Source organism: Salmo salar, chromosome ssa20 (genome assembly GCF_905237065.1).
Source record: "Salmo salar chromosome ssa20, Ssal_v3.1, whole genome shotgun sequence".
In the NCBI taxonomy this organism is placed as follows: domain Eukaryota; kingdom Metazoa; phylum Chordata; class Actinopteri; order Salmoniformes; family Salmonidae; genus Salmo; species Salmo salar.
This window is the reverse complement of record NC_059461.1, coordinates 15,933,510-15,957,075: the sequence shown is the minus strand read 5'-3', so window position 1 is coordinate 15,957,075 and position 23,566 is coordinate 15,933,510. Positions and strand designations below refer to the sequence as shown.

General features: G+C 43.0%; 1 protein-coding gene across 4 annotated transcripts in view; it reads left to right on the top strand.

Annotated features, from left to right (window-relative positions):
* mfsd3 (major facilitator superfamily domain containing 3) overlaps nt 1–23,172 on the top strand; it is a 36,315-nt gene extending 13,143 nt beyond the window's left edge. For all 4 annotated transcript variants that reach the window (XM_014160681.2, XM_014160678.2, XM_014160680.2 and 1 more), the window contains exons 3-6: nt 4,630–4,777; nt 11,078–11,178; nt 13,150–13,259; nt 21,503–23,172. In XM_014160681.2, coding sequence (XP_014016156.1) covers nt 4,630–4,777; nt 11,078–11,178; nt 13,150–13,259; nt 21,503–21,706 — 563 coding nt within the window. In that variant the 3' untranslated portion in view covers nt 21,707–23,172. The remainder of the gene's footprint in view (nt 1–4,629; nt 4,778–11,077; nt 11,179–13,149; nt 13,260–21,502) is intronic.
* The last annotated feature ends 394 nt before the right edge of the window (nt 23,173–23,566 follow it).

The window sequence follows — 23,566 nt, the reverse complement described above, 5'->3', positions numbered from 1 at the left end:
GACCATGAGATATAAGATTATCTGGTCTGATGAAACCAGGATTGAACTCTTTGGCCTGAATGCCAAGCGTCACATCTGGAGGAAACCTGGCACCATCCCTACGGTGAAGCATGGTGGTGGCAGCATCATGCTGTCGGGATGTTTTTCAGCGACAGGGACTGGGAGACTAGTCAGGATTGAGGTGAAAGATGAATGGAGCAAAGTACAGAGATCCTTGATGAAAACCTGCTCCAGAGCGCTCAGGACCTCACACTGGGGCGAAGGTTCAACTTTCAACAGGACAATGACCATAAGCACACAGCCAAAACAACGCAGGAGTGACTTCGGGACAAGTCTCCGAATGTCCTTGAGTGGCCCAGCCAGAGCCCGGACTTAAATCCAATCAGAAAATAGCTGTGCAGCAACAATCCCCATCTAACCTGACAGCGCTTGAGAGATCTGCAGAGAAGAATGTGAGAAACTCCCCAAATACAGGTGTGCCAAGCTTGTAGCTTCATACCCAAGAAGACCTGAGGCTGTAATCGCTGCCAAATGTGCTGAGTAAAGGATTTGAATACTTATGTAAATGGTTTTTATATTATTTATATTTAATACATTTGCAAAAATTCGAAAAAACTGTTTTTTCTTTGTCATTATGGGGTATTGCGTGTAGATTGTTTTCCCCCCCTCATCAATGTAATCCATTTTAGAATAAGGCTGTAACATAACAAAATATGGGAAAAGTGAAGGTTTCTGAATACTTTCCGAATGCACTGTGTATCTGTGCCATTCACTTTGAACTGGACTGTGTTTACGCTACAGTATGAGGGGTCGAGAGCAGATGCGCTTGTTTTTTAGTTTTTTTTGTATATGTATATTTTTTTTATTTAACCTTTATTTAACTAGGCAAGTCCGTTAAGAACAAATTCTTATTTTCAATGATGGCCTAGGAACAGTGGGTTAACTACCCTGTTCAGGGGCAGAACGACCGATTTTTACCCTGTCAGCTCAGGGATTTGATCTTGCAATCTTTCGGTTACAAGTCCAACGCTCTAACCACTAGGCTAACTGAGCTCAAAGCAAGAGATGCATGTAGCCACGTGCACATTTGTTCATATTCTTTGCTAGTTAGTGAGTTATTAGCTCACTTATAGGCAATTTCTAGTCAACAATGGGGGAGTGGTTGATTCTAACGAGCACAAAATCTGTGCATTTCTAGTCATCGTTGAAAAGCAAGTTGGAAAGCGCTTTTTTTGATCTCTTAAAGGGGCAGTGTTGTATTTTGAGACAGGCTTGAATAAGCTAAGTGGCCAATAGGCAGAGGGTAGCATAATTTGTCTGATTCTCTGTAATAATGGTATGGGAATAACAAAGCATTTTATTTTGTAAAGTGGTGTCTTGCATCAAACACAACATTTCCAGTCATCTTGTCTGAAACAGTGGATAAACAGGTTATTGTCAAGCCCTAAGTAGATTGTAGGTTCTACATTGAACACCACACATTGGCTGCTACTGTAGGTTGAATGAGAGAACAGCTATTTCCATGTTAAAATGTTATGGGATGCATTTTCTCCATTGTTATTGGTGGTTGGCCTCTCTGGTATGCCTACATTATGATCAAATAGCCTACTTGGCCACTGTTAAAACTTTAACTTAAAGCGGGTACAGCCTCAGTGTTCACAGTAAATGCCCACTGGAAGTGGCACAACATTTTCATGAAGTTAAAGTTTGCTTTCAGCAGACCTGAAATTTTCCCCGTTCTGAAAGAAATGAGAGTTTTTGGTTATAGTTCATGTGGTTATGGGAGTACAACGTAGTTGGTAACATAAGAGCATTTTAGCAAAGTGACCCTTCTGGGGGTTGGGGTTCAAGTTGCCTTGCTTTTACTCTTGGTCAATAGCCACGCACATAGTATTTTTCCCATGCTTCACCCTAGTCCTTTAGGTGGTCAACAAACTCTGTGACACCCTGCAGACCTGTAGGGATAGCTGTTAGTGTGCCAGTAGGGCTGGTCATGTGAGTGTGTGGGGTCTCTATTCTCTATGGATGCTTTATGTACTGTAGATTTGTGTTTTACTGGTTCTCTCTGTATCGTGTCCCCAGGGTGGGTTGTGGCTTGTTGTTTTCTCCCAAGTGTCTGTGATCCCCTCTGATCCTGGCCTCTTCTGTCTGAGCTTCATGTGACCACTCTGTGATCCTTCTGTGTCCTCATTGACCCTTCAACCCTCCTCCCCTCTCATGCTGATCCCCCTCCTCTTCTCTCGCTCTTTCGCTCTCGCCCGTACACACACAAACACCTCTCATTTTCCATCAGCAACCTGTCAAGCCCTCCTCTGCACGCCCCCCTGCACCAAATTCCTCACCCTCTCACGCGTGAATGTTTTTTTTCTCTTTCCTCATCCCTTCCCCTCTTTATTTATCCCTTTCCTTTCTCAAACCATGTCTGTTTCTCTCCCTTCTCTGTTTGTCCATGTTTCTCTCTTACCCCCTTTCTCTCTCTCTCGCTCTCTCTCTCTCGTTCTTACTCTCTCTCCCTTACCCCTCTCTCTGGCTTTCTCTTAATCCATTATTTAGGCTCTCCTTCTTTCTACCTCATGTCTTTCTACCTTACTCCTCTCTTTTTCTCTCCACCTTTTCCCCCTCTGTCTTTCTTCCTCTGTCTCTGTGTCTTTCTCCCTCTCTCTCTGTCTATCTCTGTCTCTGTCTCTCCCGCTCTCTCTGTCTCTGTTTCTCCCCCTCTGTCACTATCTTACTCCCTTACCCCCTTCTCAACTAGTTTATTCTTTGTGGATGCCTAATGAAATCCCCTCTGAAAATGACAATTGTTGCTTTGAGAGTATTTATAGAAATGAATAATCAGCCTTGTTGTGTTTGTCTGCATGGATTTTCAGCACTGAACGCTGTGAAGACAGAACCACCGGTAAAGAATCAAGACATGGGTGTAGGAAGTATGAACCGCAACAGTAGTCTGTGGTTTATTAGACATTATAAAGGCTTATAATGTGTTTTTAAACCATTATACCTACAGGCTATTAAAGGGCAATCTGCAGTTCCAATAACAGCAAAGCGTTCACCCCGTCAATGTTTTATTAAATAGCTGAGCGATGGGGTTGGCGAAATGTAGTCACTCTCAAATGAATAGAATTACAAGGACTGACCATCCATGAGCTCCACATTATAATTATAACCATATTTTGAGGCTATACAGTGTTTAAGACCTACATTGCTTACAAACAAAGAAGTCAATCAAGCTTATATTTTGGGATCTGATGGGGTACGACAATTGAACTAAGCCCATAAGTTATATGTTATATTCTTCAGGAATCAATGGGTGTATATCAATCATTTAAAAGTCCAAAAAATGGATGTGGCAATCACAGATTGCCCATTTAAGTAAAGTCTTGCCGTAATTACAAATGGTCAAACTACCTACACCGTTGGATGTTAAAACGTTTCCCAGGTTTAAACTGATGATGGTGGGGAATAGTGAGTAGTAGAGTAGATGAATAGCTGTTGATGTTAGATCTGCCTTGTAGAGACAGACATAGGAGATGTAGATGCTGAATGTGATGAATATGTCATCATCGCAACCTCTGTTTATCCCACTCATTCTCCTGCCACACATTTAGCTGGGCTGTCACACAGCGTTGTCAAAACGTTTACGCGTGCGTTGTCGCAGCGTTCCCGCGCGCCGGGAGGTTTTCACCATCCTCTCTGAACTCTTTGATTTCCTTCTCCATTTCATGTGAAGGGCTTTCTCTGTCTCTCTCTCTGTCTCTCTCTCTCTCCGTCTATTTTTGTTTTTCTCCTGGCCAAGTTGTGGCTGTGTGTGTCGTCTCTTTGACAGTAGTCTCTGAGCTGTCACTCAGCGCTCAGTCTTCCTGTCTCTGTGAAGTCACTCTCCATTAATAATGGCGGTGGCGCTGAATATTTTACACTGTCGCTCGGCAGTACATTATCCTGTCTTTGACGCCACACAGCGACAGAAAGACAATTGTCTGCCTGACAAAACTTTTATTTCAACCGAGAGCTCTGTGACTGAGACTTGAGTTATGTGAGGAAGTTTTGCGTATTTCTGTCGTCTCTCCCCCCCCCCCCGCCCTTTAGAAATATGGCAGAGGATATTATTTTTCCTGTTGAACATCTATTATTGACACTATCTAGGAATAGTGTGTGCTGTTTCGTTTAGAAAAGATGTTAGCACTACTGTAACAGTGTCCAGTCAGTCTATTAATCAGGTTAACTACTTTGTGCACTGTCACTGTGTTTAAGAACATTGGAGTTGTCTTACATTCACATGGAAGGAATACACTATTGTCTTCTTCCTCCTTTTATGGTTTGAATAGCTCTGTCACAGGAAGGTGGGTTGTAGATGTTTTTGTGTGTTTTTTTCCCCCCTACAATGGCTAATCCATCGTAGTTGACGTGGGACTGTGTTGTAGATAGAATTACAGATGAACTGATTTGCGTAAAGTGTCTAAGCCTAACTCCTCTCGCTTGTCTAACCTTAACTCTAACTGGTGTCCCCCCCTCTCTCTCTCTCTCTCTCTCTCTCTCTCTCTCTCTCTCTCTCTCTCTCTCTCTCTCTCTCTCTCTCTCTCTCTCTCTCTCTCTCTCTCTCTCTCTCTCTCTCTCTCTCTCCACCCATAGGTGAGCAGGGAGCTGTGACCATGTTCCCTCTTTTCCTGTTGGACAATCACATGACAGCACGCGAGCTGGGGTTCTGGAACGGCGTGATCGCCATGGGCTTCTCCATCTGTGGCTCCTCCCTCGGCGGCCTGCTGCTCTCCCAGTTCAGGTAGCGTTCAGGGGCAACACGCCCCTGGTAGCGTTCAGGGGCAACACGCCCCTGGTAGCGGTCAGGGGCAACACGCCCCTGGTAGCGTTCAGGGGCATCACGCCCCTGGTAGCGTTCAGGGGCAACACGCCCCTGGTAGCGTTCAGGGGCAACACTCTGATTTCAGTTTTACCTAACTCGCATGCTTCCGTAACTTGTTTTGTAACTCATTTGAAATACTCACCAGCTGTTTTAAAATCATCTGTTTATCTACAGTGCCCATTTCAGCTTCACATGTCTCAGAAGCATCCCTTTCTGTGGCACAGATATCACATCACCTCCACTCCACACACTGGGGTGTATGTGTGTGTATGCGTGCGTGCATTTGCGTATGTGTGTTTTAATGGAAGTGAACACAGCCCTCAGAGCTGTGTAGCCCCCCTCTCTCGCTCTCTTTCTCTCTCTGTCTCTCTGTCTCTGTGTGTGGCCCCCCAGTGTGAGATGTGTGGTATGATGGCAGCATGGGGAGATGCTGTGTAGCCTCCAATATTTCTTAGAGAGGCAAGGAGACGGGGCCCCAACAGAAACACTAGGCCCTGTAACTTCTACAGCTGATAATGCAAAACCATCCACCAATAATCAACAACTTCTGTTTAGGTCAATAGAAATTGTCTTATTTTTTTAAAGAGATCAAAGATCACAAACTCTAGCCTAAAACTCATAGATTTTTTTTTACTGTGCAAAATGTCACTCATAGTGTAAGTTGGACTCATCTTTTTTTCTACCAATAGCCTGACGTTCAGTCACATGTTTGGACACACCTACTCATTCAAGGATTTTTGTTTATTTTTACTATTATCTACATTGTAGAATAATAGTGAAGACATCAAAACTATGAAGTAAATGAAAATATATTTGAGATTCTTCAAAGTAGCCACCATTTGCCTTGAGTTAACTGCACCTCAGAAATTGCAGCCCAAATAAATGCTTCACAGAGTTCAAGTAACAGACACATCTCAACATCAACTATTCAGAGAAGACTGCATGAATCAGGCCTTCATGGTCAAATTGCTGTGAAGAAACCCCTACTAAAGGACACCCAAAAGAATAAGTGAATTGCTTAGGCCAAGAAATACGAGCAATGGACATTAGATCGGTGGAAATCTGTCCTTTGGTCTGATGAGTCCAAATTTGAGATTTTTGGTTCCAACCAACGTGTCTTTATGAGAGGCAGAGTAGATGTGTGGTTCCCACCGTGAAGCATGGAGGAGAGGTGCTTTGCTGGTGACACTGTCAGTGATTTATTTAGTATTCAAGGCAAACTTAACCATCATGGCTACCACAGCATTCTGCAGCGATACACCATCCCATCTGGTTTGCTCTTAGTGGGACTATCATTTGTTTTTCAACAGGACGATGACCCAACACACCTCCAGGCTGTGTAAGGGCTATTTGACCAAGAAGGAGAGTGATGGAGTGCTGCATCAGATGACCTGGCCTCCACAATCACCTGACCTCAACCCAATTGAGATGGTTTGGGATGAGTTAGACCACGGAGTGAAGGAAAAGCAGCCAACAAGTGCTCAGTATATGTGGGAACTCCTTCAAGACTGTTGGAGAAGCATTCCAGGTGAAGCTTGTTGAGAGAATGCCAAGAGTGTGCAAAGCTGTCATCAAGGCAGAAAATCTCAAAAATAAGATATAATTTGAAATGTTTAACACTTTCTTTTGGTTACTACATTATTCCATATGTGTTATTTCATCGTTGTGATGTCTTCACTATTATTCTACAATGTAGAAATGAGTAAAAAATAAAGAAGAACCCTTGACTGAGTAGGTGTGTCCAGACGTTTGACTTGTTCTGTATACTACAAAAGTATGTGGACACCTGCTTGTCGAACAGCTCATTCCAAAATCATGGGCATTAATATGGAGTTGGTCCCCCCTTTGCTGCTATAACAGCCTCCACTTTTCTGGGAAGGCTTTCCACTAGATGTTGGAACATTGCTGCTGGGACTTGCTTCCATTCAGCCGCAACAGCATTAGTGAGGTCGGGCACTGATGTTGCGAGCTTAGGCTTGGGTCGCAGTCGGTGTTCCAATTCATCCCAAAGGTGTTCGATGGGGTTGAGGTCAGGGCTCTGTGCAGGCCAGAGTTCTTCCACACTGATCTCAACAAACTATTTCTATACGGACCTCACTTTGTGCACGGGGGCATTGTCATGCTGAAACAAGAAAGGGCCTTCCCAAAACTGTTGCCACAAAGTTGGAAGCACAGAATCGTCTAGAATGTCATTGTATGCTGTAGTTTTAAGATTTTCCTTCATTGGAAATAAAGGGCCTTGCCCGAACCATGAAAAACAGACCCAGACCAATATTCCTCCTCCACCACCAAACCTTACAGTTGTCATTATGCATTGGGGCAGGTAGCGTTCTCCTGGCATCTGCCAAACCTAGATTTGTCCATCGGACTGCCAGATGGTGAAGCATGATTCATCACTCCAGTGAACAAGTTTCCACTGCTCCAAAGTCCAATGGCGGTAAGCTTTACACCACTCCAGCCGACAATTGGCATTGTGATCTTAGGCTTTTGTGCGGCTGCTTGGCCATAGAAACCAATTTCATGAAGCTCAGTTTGGAACTCGGGAGTGAGTGTTGCAACCCAGGACTGACAATTTTTATGCGCTTCAGTACTCGGTGGTCCTGTATCTGTAAGCTTGTGTGGCCTATCACTTCGCAACTGAGCTGTTATTGCTCCTAGACGTTTCCACTTCACAATAACAGCACTTACAGTTGACCGGGGCATCTCTAGCAGGGCAGAAATAGCCAAATCCACTAATTTGAAGGGTTGTCCACATACTTTTGGCCATGTGGTGTACGTTTTGAAGTAAAGCACCTGCACATCAAAGCTGGGCTGAAGTCATTATGCAGTTATCACTGTACACACAATATACATTTCACTACCGTGCCTCAGCTGTAGAGCTTTAAGTTCTCCTTTCAATTGCTACTTAACCTTACAGTTTCAGCAATTACCATTACAGCACATACAGTACCCTAACTCATCCTCCATTGCATAAGACCATACATCTGCCCATAGCTTCACATTATAGCTTTCTACCCTGGCACATGAGATGTAATGCAATCTATAAATAACATTGCGTATGTATTTTCCCACACAAAGGCTTTAGCATGGCTCACACAGCACCATATCCGTCTATACTACTCACAAAGCTAGAAGGGTTAATGAGAATTATCAACTGGGTGGTTTGAGCCCTGAATTTTGATTGGCTGAAGGCCATGGTGTTTCAGATCGTATACCACGGCTATGACAAAACATTTCGTTTTATTGCTCGAATTACGTTATTAGTGTCCGCGTTACATCGTGCCTAAGAACAGCCCTTAGCTGTGGTATATTGGCCCTATGCCACACCTCCTCGGGCCTTATTGCTTAATACTACCATTAGCGTCGATCTGAAATATGCCCTATATGAAGAGAATACCCTGATGTTTTCTCACACTACCTGTAAAATAATAAGTCCAAATACCTTTTGTTTGAAATCACTTTCACATAAGTTCTGTCATATTTTTGGAGGTGGTACTTTCTTTCTTTTCTGTCTTTCTCCCTCTTTCTTTCTCCCTCTTTCTGTCTTTCTTTCTTGTAAAGGACTCCGGTAGAATTGTCACATTTTCACACACAGAGGTGCGTTCACCTGACACTGTACACTCAGTCCAGATTCCCACAGAGTGATTCCCATCCTTCTCCCCCCCATGTCCCCACACACACACACACACACACACACACACACCTACACAAAGCCTATCCACCAGGCCATTTCAATGCTCTAAAAGCTCATTTGGACGCTTATCCTGGGCCCCATCAGAAACGCTTGAGTGGCCAGAGACTGACCCCCTCACACAGATCGCCATCGGCAACCTGAGAGCCTATATGGTATCGGGGCCTAGCCAGTGTGAGGTGTCAGTAGCGAGGCAGGTTCTCTTCTCTCGCCCCATCACTACGGCAACTCCCCAGAGAGCCAGATTTCAAAGAGTGTCATTGAGAAGGGAGGGAATAATGAACGAAGGGAAAGAATGTCTTTAGCATGTGAATGATAGCAGATTGGTTTTCAGGTTGGAAGGACCCTGTAGGTCCTGTAGGCTTACAGACTGATAGAATGGACAGAAGGAGACAGATTCTATTTGATATACCATTTTTGGATAGTTTGTAGATCCGTCCCTTTTTTAAAAACATTTTGTTGCATTACGAAGTGGTATAGAAATTGATTTAATTGTACTTTGTTTTTTTTCATTGATCTACACAAAATACTCCATAATGTCAAAGTGAAAAGAAAATTCTACAAACGTTTACAAATTAATAAAAATGAAATGACTAAAATATAGTATAATTATTCACACCCTTTGTTTAGGCAAGCCTAAACTAGTTCAGGAGTAACATTTAGCCTAACAAATCACATAAGTTACATGGACTCACTTTGTGTGAAATAACTGGGATTGACATGATATTTGAATGACTACCCCTTCCTCTGTCCCCCATACATACAACATCTGTAAGGTCCATCAGTCAAGTATTGAATTTCAAGCACAGATTCAACTACAAAGACCAGGGAATATATCGAAAGCCTTATGAAGAAGGATAGTTGTTGGTAGATGGGTAACAATAACAAATCAGACTTTGAATAGCTCTTTAAGCATGGTCAAGTTAATAATTATGCTGTAGATTGTGTTAAACCACCCACACACAACAAAGATACAGTCGTCCTTCTGAACTGAGCTGCAGGACAGGAAGAAAACTGCTCAGGGATGTCGCTATGAGGCCAGTGGTGATTTTAAAACCGTAACCGTTCAATAGCTGTGATGGGAGAACTGGATCAACAACATTGTAGTTACTTCAAATTAATTACACGAAAATAACAATATAAATATACAGAATAAATAATAATTCCAAAACAGGAATCGTGTATTGTGTATCCAACAAGGAACTAAAGTTATAAGGCAAGAGAACACAGCAAAGGAATAAATGTGAAGCGTTATGTTTGGGGCAAATCCAAACGTGACACATCACTGTGTAACCGCCTCCTTATTTTCAAGCATGGTGGTGGCTGCATCATCGTATGGATATGCTAGACAAAAATAAACGAGATGGAGCTAAGCACAGGCAAAATCCTCCAGGAAAACCTGCTTTTAATCAGACATTGGTAGAGGAATACACCTTTCAGCAGGACAATAACCTATAACACAATGAATGTTCCTGAGTGGCCAAGTTACAGTTTTGACGTAAATCTGCTTGAAGATCTATGGCTTGACGTGAAAGTGACTTTCTAGCCATGACACCTAACACCTTGACAGAGCTTGAAGAATTCTGAAAAGAATAATAGGCTAATATTGCACAGTCCAGGTGTGCAAGCTTTTAGAGACTTACCAAAGAAGACTCCGCCGTAATCACTGGCGAAGGTGATTCTAACTTGTATTGACGCAGGGGTGTGAATACTTATCTAATCAAAGTATATTAGTGTTTCATTTTACATACATTTTTAAGACATGATAGTTACAAAGTATTTTTGTAGATCGTTGACAAAAAAAATGACAATTAAATCCATTTTAATCCCACTTTGTAACACAATAAAATGTGAAGAAATCCAAGGAGGGTGAATTCTTATGAAACCAACTGTGTGCTCACATTAGCCTGAGTTCAAACTAAGCTGTGGTAAGGTCAATGTCAGATGGGTTGTATAGATTTCAGATATCAGACAGTGACACGGGCCAGGTTCGTCTGATTGACAGGAACCTTTTGGAGAATTATTGCCACAGTGGTAATCCCTAGGTGACAGACACACACAACACACACTGCTCTAAGAGGGTGAGTGTCCTGATGGTCATTAATTCACTTCCACGCTGGGGAGGTCCTTAGGTTATTGATTACCACATGAGCCATGCCCACCGGGAGACAAAGCTCTTAGACTATCAGGGAATCGATTAGCGTCTGGCGACACGTCGTGTGTGTGCATGCGCTCACTTGTGTGAGCTACTGTAGAGGGGAAATATCGTGTTTGTTTTTGTTAGCATGCACATACTCCACAGTATTATTTATCTCTGTGTGTGTGGTGTGTGTGTGTGTGTGTCAAATTGCATTTGTCTACTCATAGCACAATTCTTTCTATCTAGAACCTAAAAGGGTTCTCCAGCTGTCTCCATAGGTTTTACCAGGAACCAACAAGGTTTCCCCATTGGGGACATCCAAATAACCCCTTTGGAACCTTTTATTTCTAAGAGTGTGACTGGTTGTTTGTCTTGTGTGTCTCCACAGTATTGGCTCTCTGATGAGGCGGGTGTTTGTAATGCGGACGGTCAGCATGGCATTCCAGAGCTCCCTCCTGACTGTGCTGGAACCCTCCCCACTCATGAAAGGTGAGAGAAGACCCGACCGCACTCTTGACTAGGCAGCATAGGCATCAGTTCACCCACTAACCATGGACATACAGTACATCATTGACTCTAACCAGCCTGTCCTTAGCCACTGATCTCGACTTACACGCGTCCCTAGTCCCCCACTAGCCACATCTATTTGTCCATCTGTAGCTCGATATCTTTTTTTCCTTTTACGATGTGGGAGCAGGTGACTGTGGGTCTGATGAATGAAGGCAGACAACTCGATGTAACCTCACTGGCTCTTACAGGTAGCTATGAGTATTAGACCCACAGAATATACATATTAGATATTAGACCCACAGAATATACAGACCCACAGGGCTCCCAGATCGATCCGCTTTTTTACATGAAAGCTGCATGGGATGGACTTTACCGGATACCCATAGCATGTGTCCACAACTGCGGCACTCTAACCCACTGAGGTATACGGAACTGGGGACTGCGTCCAAGATGTCCAACCGTTGTTTTCAAGGTAATCTACTCAGTATCGCATACGCCAGTTCATGCATGTCCAGGTTGCATCCTGTTTACCCGGACCAACATGCGCTGTAGCACTCAGTGCGGGCAGGGAGCAGAGCGACCAGCGACGACGTCATCACGTCATCCAAAAACATTGCAGACATTGGATGAACAAAAACATTTAATATCCTCTGCTGTAATGGAGGAAAAATTGGGAAAATGGGGGGGAAAAAACATCCTCAGCGACAATTATTGGAATAATTCAATGGATGTTTTGTGCACAAAGGTGATTACTAAAGTGTCTTATTAGGATTTTTCAAATCTATGTGGCCGTGCATTGAAATTGTCTTTCTGGGCCGGGCGTCAGTTAAACTGCAATACCAAAACAAGACTGTAGAAGTAGTTGAAACCGTGCTTCAAGACTGGAACCCTGGCTCTAACCCCCTGTCCCCATGGCAAAACAAATAAAACGTTGTGTCATGTGACCATCCACATTTAAGTCTATACATAAAATATGATACTCCATTTTTTATATTTAACCTTTATTTAACTAGGCAAGTCAGTTAAGAACAAATTCTTATTTACAATGGCGGACTATCGGGGAGAACAACAGATTTTTACCTTGTCAGCTCGGGGATTCGATCTAGCAACCTTTCGGTTACTGGCCCAACGCTCTAACCACTAGGCTACCTGCCGTCCCAAAGTCCATTCAGTATGTTGCATTAGCCCATAAGCCATGCGTGCTCCCCAGTCAAGCAGACATGGGTTCAAATAATTTTTGTTGTCAAAAAAGAATGAAATGGATTCACTGCTAGGATACACTAGAATATCTTTGTAGATCTACAAATCTCAGATCCCCCCCCTCTGCTCTCTCCGTTTTAATCTCATGCAAATGGAGGAAAGCTGAACGAAGAACAGAAGCTCTCTGTGTGACCTGTTTGAACCTTTGTTGAGCTGTTCACTCTGGAAACCTCTGGAAGTGGAGGCCTCCCTCTTGTGATGTCAAAGATCCAAAAATGTGACAATGTTTTGCCGCAAAATTCTTAATATTACATGAGTGCCCCCTTCTCTCACTCTGATGAGCTGAGTTAGTGTCTCGCTCTCGGAATCTTATGAAATGGAGTCTTATTCAGCAAAACTCGCCATCTCCGGTGAATAATTCACCGTCAGTGGGAGCTGAGAGATGCTCGGTGTTGCCTGTGTTCTGCTCTCTTCTCCTGAGAGGGAACGACTTGATTGGAGGAAAGCGAGGAGACGCCCCCCCCCCCCACTTCTACCTTTGTTCAGCAACAGATCAGTCTCCTCTGATATACGTTGTGCCACAGAGCTCTCCTCACACCATCCATCCAGTAGGAATTTATGAGCGAAAAGGGAGATTTAAATAGCACTAACGTAGAACCGGACGTGCCGTAATGTCTCGCAACATTGTGCAATTGTGTTGACATTGAGACGTGTCGAGGCTGTTTCTCAGGCTGTGTTTGTGCCCCTCAGTTATGGCTGTGTTGAGTTTGAGCGTTCAGCACTTCCTGGGCGGCCTCATCACCACGCTCACCTTCACGACCATGATGCACTGCACACAGAGAGCGGAGGAGAGTGTACAGGTAAGAGCCACTCTCTACACACCTGTCAATCCAGTACCTACAGTGCCTTCAGAAAGTATTCATAATACCCGATGACTTATTCCACATTTTGTTGTTAGACTGAATTCAAAATGGATAGAATAGATTATATATATTTTTTACCCATCTACACACAATACCCCATGACAAAGTGTAAATATGTTTTTATATGTTTTTGCAAGTTTATTGAAAAATGTAATACAGAAATATCTAATTTACATAAGTATTCACATCCCTGAGTCTCAATACATGTTAGAATTACCTTTGGCAGCGATTACAGCTGTGAGTCTTTCTGGGCAAGTCTCTTAAGAGATTTGCTCACCTGGATTGTACAATACAGTAATTTCACAGCAAGTTGGTTGTTGATCATTGCTAGACAGCCATTTTCAAATCTTGCCATAGATTTTCAAGACGATTTTAAGTCAAAACTGTAACTAGGCCACTCTGGAACATTCAATGTCATCTTGGTAAGCAACTCCAGTGTATATTTGGCCTTGTGTTTTAGGTTATTGTATTGTTGAAAGGTAAATTTGTCTTCCAGTGTCTGTTGGAAAGCCAACTGAACCAGGTTTTCCTCTAGGATTTTGCCCGTGCTAAGCTCTATTCTGTTTCCTTTTATCCTAAAAAACTCCCTTGTCCTTGCCAATGACAAGCATACCCATAACATGATGCAGCCCCCACCATGCTTGGAAATATGATGAGTGGTACTCAGTGATTAGTTGTGTTGGATTTGCCCCAAACATAATGCTTTGTATTCAGGACATAAAATTCATTGTTTTGCCACATTTTTTGCAGTTTTGCTTTAGTGCCTTATTGCAAACAAGATGCATGTTTTGGAATATTGTTATTCTGTACAGGCTTCCTTCTTTTCACTCTGTCATTTAGGTTAGTATTGTGGAATAACAACAGTTGTTGATTCATCCTCAGTTTTCTGCTATCACAGCCATTAAACTCTAACTGTATTAAAGTTACCATTGGCCTCATGATGAAATCCCTGAGCGGTTTCCTTCCTCTCTGGCAACTGAGTTAGGAAGGACGCCTGCATCTTTGTAGAGACTGGGTCTATTGAGAAACCATCCAAAGTGTAATAACTTCACCATGCTCAAAGGGATATTCAATGTCTGCTTTTTATTTTTACCCATCTACCAATAGGTGCCTTTCTGGTCTTCCTGGTCTTTGTGTTTGAATCTGTGTTTGAAATTCACTGCTCGACTGAGGGACCTTGCAGATACAGTGCATTCGGAAAGTATTCAGACCCCTTGACTTCCACATTTTGTTACGTTACAGCCTTATTCTAAAATGGATTAAATAAATTTGAATCCTCATCAATCTACACACAATACCCCATAATGACAAAGCGAAAACAGGTTTTTCGAGATTTTAGCAAATGTATAAAAAATTAACAACATGCCTTATTTTAAAAAGTATTCAGACCCTTTGCTTTGAGACTGTTTCCATTGAACATCCTTGATGTTTCTACAACTTGATTGGAGTCTACCTGTGGTCAATTCAATTGATTGGACATGATTTCGAAAGACACCTACCTGTCTATATAAGGCCCCACAGTTGACAGTGCATGTCAGAGCAAAAACCAAGCTGTGAGGTCAAAGGAATTCTCTGAGACAGGATTGTGTCATGGCACAGATCTAGGGAAGGGTACAAAAAAAATGTCTGCAGCATTGAAAGTCCCCAAGAACACAGTGGCTTCCATCATTCTTAAATGGGAGAAATTTGGAACCACCAATACTTTTCCTAGAGCTGGCTGCCCGGCCAAACTGAGCAATCGGGGGAGAAGGGCCTTGGTCAGGGAGGTGACCAGGAACCCGATGGTCACTCTGACCGAGCTCCAGAGTTCCTCTGTGGAGATGGGAGAACCTTCCAGAAGGACAACCATCTCTGCAGCAGTCCACCAATCAGGCCTTTATGGTATGGTGGCCAGACAGAAGCCACTCTTCAGTAAAAGGCACATGACAGCCCGCTTGGATTTTGCCAAAAGGCACCTTAAGGATTCTCAGACCATGAGAAACAAGATTCTCTGGTCTGATGAAACCAAGATTGAACTCTTTGAACTGAATGCCAAGTGTCACGTCTGGAGGAAACCAGGCACCGCTCAGCACCTGGCCAATACCGTCCTTACAGTGAAGCATGGTGGTGGCAGCATCATGCTGTTTTTTAGCGGCAGGGACTGGGAGACTAGCCAGGATCTAGGGAAAGAGGAACGGAGCAAAGTACAGAGATCCTTGATGAAAACCTGCCCCAGAGCGCTCAGGACCTCATACTGGGGCGAAGGTTAACCTTCCAACAGGACAACAATCCTAAGCACCGAACCAAGACAATGCAGGAGTGGCTTTGGGACAAGTCTCTGAATGTCTTTGAGTGGCCCAGCCAAAGCCTGGACTTGAACGCGATCAAACATCTCTGGAGAAACTTGAAAATAGCTGTGCATCGACGCTCCCCATTCAACCTGACAGAGCTTGAGAGGATCTGCAGAGAAGAATGGGAGAAACTCCCCAAATACAGGTGTGCCATGCTTGTAGCGTCATACCCAAGAAATCTCGAGGATCTAATCACTGCCAAAGGTGCTTCAACAAAGTACTGAGTAAAGGGTCTGAATATTTATGTAAATGTAGTATTTCAGTTGTACATTTACAAAAATGTCTTAACCAGTCTTTGCTTTGTCATTATGGAGTATTGTGTGTAGATTCATAAGGGCGAGAAAAAAAATGTCATCCATTTTAGAATAAGGCTGTAACGTAACAAAATGTGGAAAAAGTGAAGGGGTCTGAATGCTTTCCGAATGCACTGTAATTTTTCTCCTGAATGTATTTAGGCAAGCCATAACAAAGGGTTTGAATACTTCTTGACTCAAGATATTTCAGCAAAACACTTTGACATTGGCTGGTATTGTGTGTAGATCAGTGGCACAAATCTCAATTTAATCCATTTAATCCAAACCAAAACATTGTCCAGATAGAAAGTTGCTTAAAATGTAGTAGGGACGTCAAAAGTTCTGGCTGCTGCACAGATCCTATGGATGCTCTAGTCTAGAGCGCCTGGTTTGGTTGGTTTTCTCTCTAAATGGTTAAACTAGTGAGAAATATTTGATCATTGAAAAAATGTGAATTTGCTTCATTTACTATCATCTTAAATTAAGATATTGAAATATTTTGCCATGTCTAATTAATGTAAATTACGCTACTTTCCATATGGACAGTATGTGTTAGAACATTACACAAGCTGACGTCTTAACCACATCCTTTTTACCTCAGATTGATAATGTTAGTATAAAAGTTTATAGTCAGCACAAGATCAGTATCTTAAAACAGACCAGTATCTTTGGTTTTGTAATGCTGATTTTTGTCATATTCGCTGGGGGTCGCAGGACTTTTCTTTCCTTTACTTTCACAAATGGTACGTGTAATTCGGGACAATCTCTCTTTAAAAGTCGCTAGCCACACACCAATAAGCGGACTTGACAGTCGAACTCTCACCTTAATAGCAGCCGACCGTTGTCACTGTTCATATCCTATGGCGGGTCCTGATTTGTTGAAGTAAACTAAGAAAAATAGATTTGTTTCCCTTTCCTTGATGGCAGCTTCACGGAATCATCATTGTTTATTAATTGCTTATTAATTTGGACACATTAAAACTGTTTTTACATTATCAATATGTCTTATCAACAGGAAGCAGCAACGTCATCATTTTCCACTGAAGTTTTAGGAATATAAATTGAACTTTCAACAGGAATTTCCAATGGTAGAGGTCAAAACTGCTGAATGAGTCCAAAAATGTTTTTTTTTTAATGATATACACTATATATACAAAAGTATGTGGACATCCCTTCAAATTAGTGGATTCAGCTATTTCAGCCACACCCGTTGCTGACAGGTATCTAAAATTGAGCACACAGCCATGCAAATCTCCATAGACAAACATTGGCATTAGAATGGCCTTACTGAAGAGCTCAGTGACTTTCAATGTGGCACCGTAATAGGATGCTACCTTTCCAACAAGTCAGTTTGTCAAATTTCTGCCCTGCTAGAGCTGCCCCGGTCAAATGTAAGTGCTGTTATTGTGAAGTGGAAACGTCTAGGAGCAACAACGGTACAGCTGCGAAGTGATGGGCCACACAAGCTCACAGAACGGGACCACCGAGTGCTGAAACACGTGGAGTGTAAAAATCGTCTGTCCTCGGTTGCAACACTCACAACAGAGTTCCAAACTGTCTCGAGAAGCAACGTCCACACAAGAACTGTTCGGCGGGAGCTTCATGAAATGGGTTTCCATGGCCGAGCAGCCACACACAAGCCTAAGATCACCATGCGCAATGCCAAGCGTCGCTGGAGTGGTGTAAAGCTCGCTGCCATTGGACTCTGGAGCAGTGGAAACGCGTTCTCTTGAGGGATGAATCACGCTTCACCATCTGGCAGTCCGACGGACTAATCTGGGTTTGGCGGATGCCACAGAACACAATCTGCCCCAATGCATAGTGCCAACTGTAAAGTTTGGTGGAGGAGGAAAAATGCTCTGGGACTGCTTTTCATGGTTCGGGCTAGGCCCCTTAGTTCCATTGAAGGAAAATCTTAACACTACAGCATATAATGACATTCAAGAAGGTTCTGTGCAACAGTTTTGGGAAGGCCCTTTCTTGTTTCAGCATGACAATACTCCCATGTGCAAGGTTCATACAGAAATGGTTTGTCGAGATCGGTGTGGAAGAACTTGACTGGCCTGTACAGAGCCCTGACCTCCACCCCATCGAACACCTTTCGGATGAATTGGAACGCCGACTGCGAACCAGGCATAATGTTCTTGTGGCTGAATAGAAGCAAGTCCCCGCAGCAGTGTTCCAACATCTAGTGGAAAGCCTTCCCAGAAGAGTGGAGGCTGTTATAGCAGCAAAGGGGAGACCAACTCCATATTAATGCCAATGGTTTTGGAATGAGATGTTCGACAAGCAGGTGTCTAATTGCTTTTGGTCATATAGTGTACCAGGAATCACCAAAACAGGTTTTCTCTGCCTATTTTTAGTTGCCTTGCTTGGTAGATTGACATTTTTAAACTGAAGGTTTTTTGGGGGGTTGCAAAGATGGAGCTGGTAGCTATGCTATTTGGACCAGGCTGCTGCGATGTCATGCAGACTTAGACTGTCGTTTTTGTGTTTATACTTTTTCATAACGACAAGGACAAGTTTGGTGTCGGACAACAATAGAATATTCATGATTTAATCCTTGCCAAAGCCGGTTAGATGAAAGGCGATATTTTCACAGAGGCGTAGGTGGAATCTCTAAAGAAAATACATAAAAGATATCTAGTTCCAGAAATGAATGTAACGCGTTTGTTCCCGTCTACACCGTTCAGATGTAAAGAAAAGTAACACCTAGAACATAATTTCCCATGGCCAAGTCAGGTCCTAGGTGTGAGAAACAAATTATATTCAGCTTGAAATCATGTTTTAATACGTAAAGATGCTCTCATGGAATGTGAAAATGTCATAGGGATGCATTTGCTCCAATGTTTACATTTCTATTGGTGCCTCACATTTTGAAGGTCATGCACACATTTACGGAGTGGAGCTCTCAGCCGTTTACCTCAGCTTGGAGGAGAGGCTTCTCCCCAAGAAGACGAGATTCTCCGAACCCCGGCGCGGCCACAGGGGTGGTCTGTTATGTAAGCCAGCGAAACAGAAACTCCTGGCTGTGAACAAACACAACAAAGAGACCAGGCTAACCTGCTCTGTTCTGTTCCCTCTCTGCTTTCCCCACTGTTCTCTTTTTAAAGTGCTCCTTCTATGGAGTTAGGTCATATCCTGTGGTGTCAACAGGCAGGACAGGTAGCCCTCCTCAAAGCAACAACACCCACCCGTCATCTGGGACTGACAAGCCCTTTTCTTTTTCACTCCCTTTTTCTGTCTTTCTCGTTCTCTCCTTTTTCATCTCTCTCTCTCTTTGACATAACTTTTTTTGTCCCACTCAAACTGGGCCATCGCTGCCTGGAGGTGATCCGTTTGCAGCCTCTCAAACATCACTCAATCAATTCTGAAGGTGATGAGTTGCCTCGGTTCTACCAAGGAGTCAACGACTAGGAAAGCTACATCAAGGCTGTGTCTGGGCAATTAAGGAAGAAAAACCTAATGAAACAAAGCTAATCACAATCCTTGATGATAAAGACAGGCGATAACCTCCGGGGTTAATTTGAAATGTTCTCATGACACATATAGCTGCCTGTTATTTTAAGGTCATATCCAGTGACAGAAAGCTGATACCATGAGTGCTTGTCGAGGGCCCAGGAGAGAGAAACGGAATCCCTTAAACAAGTTCACTGGAATAAAAGCACTTCACTTAACTCGGGTCTACAGGCGCTCCGGCTGTGTGAACCCGGTTCAACCCAGCACTGGACTCTACTGAGACCCAGCAAAGATGCCTGGGAAATGTCTCCTTTACAGCTCGCCCATTTTGCCACCAGTGACATTTGTCCGAGTCAGGTAACTGGCTAAGTTACTCATAGCCACACAGGAGCTATATTACACGGTGTCAAAGGCACAACGAACGAAGGCCTTGTCACCTTTTCACCGCCCAAAGTTTTAATAATCTAAGTCATCTGCTCACCGTAATCATTCAACAATGTTTTCCACGGCAACCTACTCCTCTTATTGAGTTAGGTTCTTTTCACTTTGATCATGTGGATTTAGGCGTAGCCAGCACTGTACTGATAACTATGCATGCCACAGCGGATGCTTTAGTGTTTTGTGCTGAAATAAATCAATTTTGTTAAGTGGTTAGTAGTTTACATAGTTTCATTTGTGGAGGTGGTTTAAGGCCAGGCACCACACTCATAGGGTACTTGTTTACCCTTAATGATATCACAATCAACTTTTACCAGTTGAATGTAGAAACACAATACTTTTTTGTATTACCATTTTTTTCTGAAATATTGTATTACGATATGCAAATGAGGCAATGTCTTATTAAATATGCACATATTTGCATATCGCGCAATTTCTTTTTTCTGGACACTGGATGAAGTATGAAACAAAAATATTTAGGCAATCTGTTAAGACACTCCAGGACCGGACCTGTCCATAAATACTTTTTTCATCTTTCTATCTGTTTAATGCTGAAATGCATTTTTCAAAGGACAATGTTATCTAGAATCGAAAATTGACAACATATCAACAATTCCGAAGAATATATCTAAGGATAACCACACTTAATGTGGTGAATGCAGTTGTGTCTGAGAAAAGAGTCTGACTTTTGGCAGAAATTACACTGAATTTACTGAATTTATATTGTAGTACACACTCTTATCCAGAGCGACTTACAGGAGTAATTAGGGTTAAGTGCCTTGCTCAAGGGCAGATCAACAGATTTTTCACCTAGTCGGCTGGGGATTCGAACCATCGACCTTTTTGTTACTGGCCCAACGCTCTTAACCGCTAGACTACCAAACACCATACAGCTACTTAGACCCAATCACCATCTCTTCCAAGTAAATTGCTAAAGATAGTCCAGTTTGTGACATTCTCTATGAAATGGGCTTTTAAATTGTGTCATTTAATGTAGTACGCTTTGCAGTTGTTGCTGTATGTCCAATTTTAAAGTGGTCAAAATTATTATTATTTTTTTTTACACTTTTTGAAAATACTAATATTAAAGGTTGGAAATACCAACCTTGGCACACTTTAAGTCTGTATGTCTGTTGGCGTAAACACATGAGTGTATGGAATAGGGTTGCACCTTGTGTTGGTGTCAGTAGAGGGTGGAGACCCACGAATCTGCGTTAGTTATGTTGCCGTGTTGCTGTGGGCCTGAGAGGTAGAGTCTGGGATGTTAGGTAATCTGTGTTGGTCTGGTCTCTCTCTCTTGCTCTTTCTCTCACTAATTCTCTCTCTTTCTCCTCTCCTCTCTCCCTCTAAGAGCCTGCAGGCCTGGACCCAGATACCCCTCACCAGCTGGCCTCCATCCACACATTGGAGACAAAAATCTCAAGCTTTATCATTCCGGCTCCCTCTTTCATTCTTCTTTTGGTTCCTTTCTTCTTCTGTAGTATTTCTTTCCTTTTCTCTGTCTCCTGCCCATCCTCCTTTTTTTGTGGGAGTTTAAGACAAGTAGATGACCACATACCCGAGACAGAAATGTCCCCCGAGTCCAGTTTTTTTTTTCTCTCTCTCTGACCTCGCCCCTACTTAACCCTCTCCTCTCTCCCCTCTCCTCTTCTCCCTACAGGCCACCCACTACAGTTTCTTGTCCACTCTGGAGGTACTGGGGAAGCTGATGTTCAGTGCCCTGGCGGGGGGTCTGGTGGACTGGGTGGGTTACCCCACCGCCTTCCTCCTCTTCCTGGTTCTCTCAGCCGGTACAGCCCTCCACGTCTGGAGGGCCACGGATACCGGGGCCCTCAGGGAACAGCTCAAAGAACAGCCCAAGTGATCAGCTCTTCCCCAACAGCTCAACCATCCCTTATGTAACTGCTTTAGCACCCACCCATCCAAACCAGCAATGATCCTTGCCAACACAATCCCTCTCACTCAGTGGTCCCCAACCCCTTGGTCTTTGAGAGTAATACAGTGTGCATGCAGTTTTTAATTGCCCAGTGCTAACATGTCTGATCAAGCTATTCAAGGTGTCGATGATCAGTTGAGTCGTTTAATAAGGTGGGTGTCTGGTTGGAGATTTTTCCAGGACGCTGTATGGAGTTGGAGGATTGGATCAGTAGCATAAGGGATAGGGAGAGCAATATAGGGGAAAGCTGTTAAGGTGTTATTGGAGGACATACCATCTGAGCCATTTTCATATATGCCAAGCCAGCAATAAAACTTAAGCCAGCAGTAATACTTAGCCAGGGATGAGCCAGCGATAAAGGTTCTATGTGTCTTATCAGTTTGCCATTGCACTAGTTCTGAGGCGACGTTTACGAATCTCTACTACCTCTGTTTAACACTGTAAGACATGCAGAAGAGCCTAGTGAGCTTTATAGTACAACGTTTGCTAGTTCGAGTACGATTTTGATTAGAGATAGCTAGCTTAAACCATTACACAGCGTCAGCTAGTCTAGGTTAGTTAGCGCAATTAGGGAGCTATAGCCTTACATAATGCATGGTGGCAAGTTATCAAGGATTGGATGATTTTTTTTATTTTTATGGATTCGGGTATTTCTTTATGGATTCTGGAGGGGGGAAAATACTTATTTTTTATGTTATTTAGACTACTGCTGCTAGTTTTTCAACTACCTGCTGATATTACTTGTTTCTGTTCTCTGTAAAGTTTTTTAAAATTTACATTTACATTTTACATTTTAGTCATTTAGCAGACGCTCTTATCCAGAGTGACTTACAGTAGTGAATGCATACATTTCATACATTATTTTAAAATTTTTCCATACTGGTCCCCCGTGGGAATCGAACCCACAACCGTGGCGTTGCAAACACCATGCTCTACCAAATAACACGCACCTTATCGAATCACTTTTTAGTGGGCTTGAAACATACACCAGCTGAAGCAACTTAGATTGTGGTGCCTGCTTTTTGTTTACGAACGGTTCATTGGACCTGCGAGAGGCATCTACTGGGAAAGCAACGCAAATACTCAGCCAATGCCTCACACCGATCGAATACCATCTATCTTTTGATGACCATATCTCTCATTGTGATGGCTGAATGATAATATCACAGAGAGTCACAGGGATGACAGGTCAGGGAGGTGACACAGGACCTAGGCAGTTTCAGATAGGGACATAGAACCAGAGCAGCCATGTTATGAATTGGCATGAATAGCGGGGTCACTGTGACCAATGCAGCCAAGCCCACTCTAATGTAAAGCATTTGTTGCAAAGCACACCCCCGTCTCTGACACGTGCTGAGAGACTGGCACAAAAATAAAGCTGCTACCCAAATGTCTATGTGCCGCCGTGTATGTGTGCTTGTTACTGTAGTAATATCATATCCTGTAAAAAATCTTCAACCTGAACTTACCCATTTTTAATACCATTACTTTGGCATCAGTCTAAAAAGAAATCAAAGTAAATACCTGTAAACTGTGAAGTTTGAAGCATAACATTAAAGGTAGACTATGCCGTTTAGATGAACGCGATGCGAGACTTTGCTCTCACACAGTCTCTGTGCATGGGTGTGCTTCACGCTGCTACCACGTAGCTATGGGGCCAAAAAAATCTGCGAAGTTTAGCTCCGCTTCAACATTCTTAGTTATTGCGGAAATTGACACTGTTACTTCGTGCATGCAACGTCATCTCGCTGAGTCTAGCTTTAATATCAACGTAACACTGGTATATCA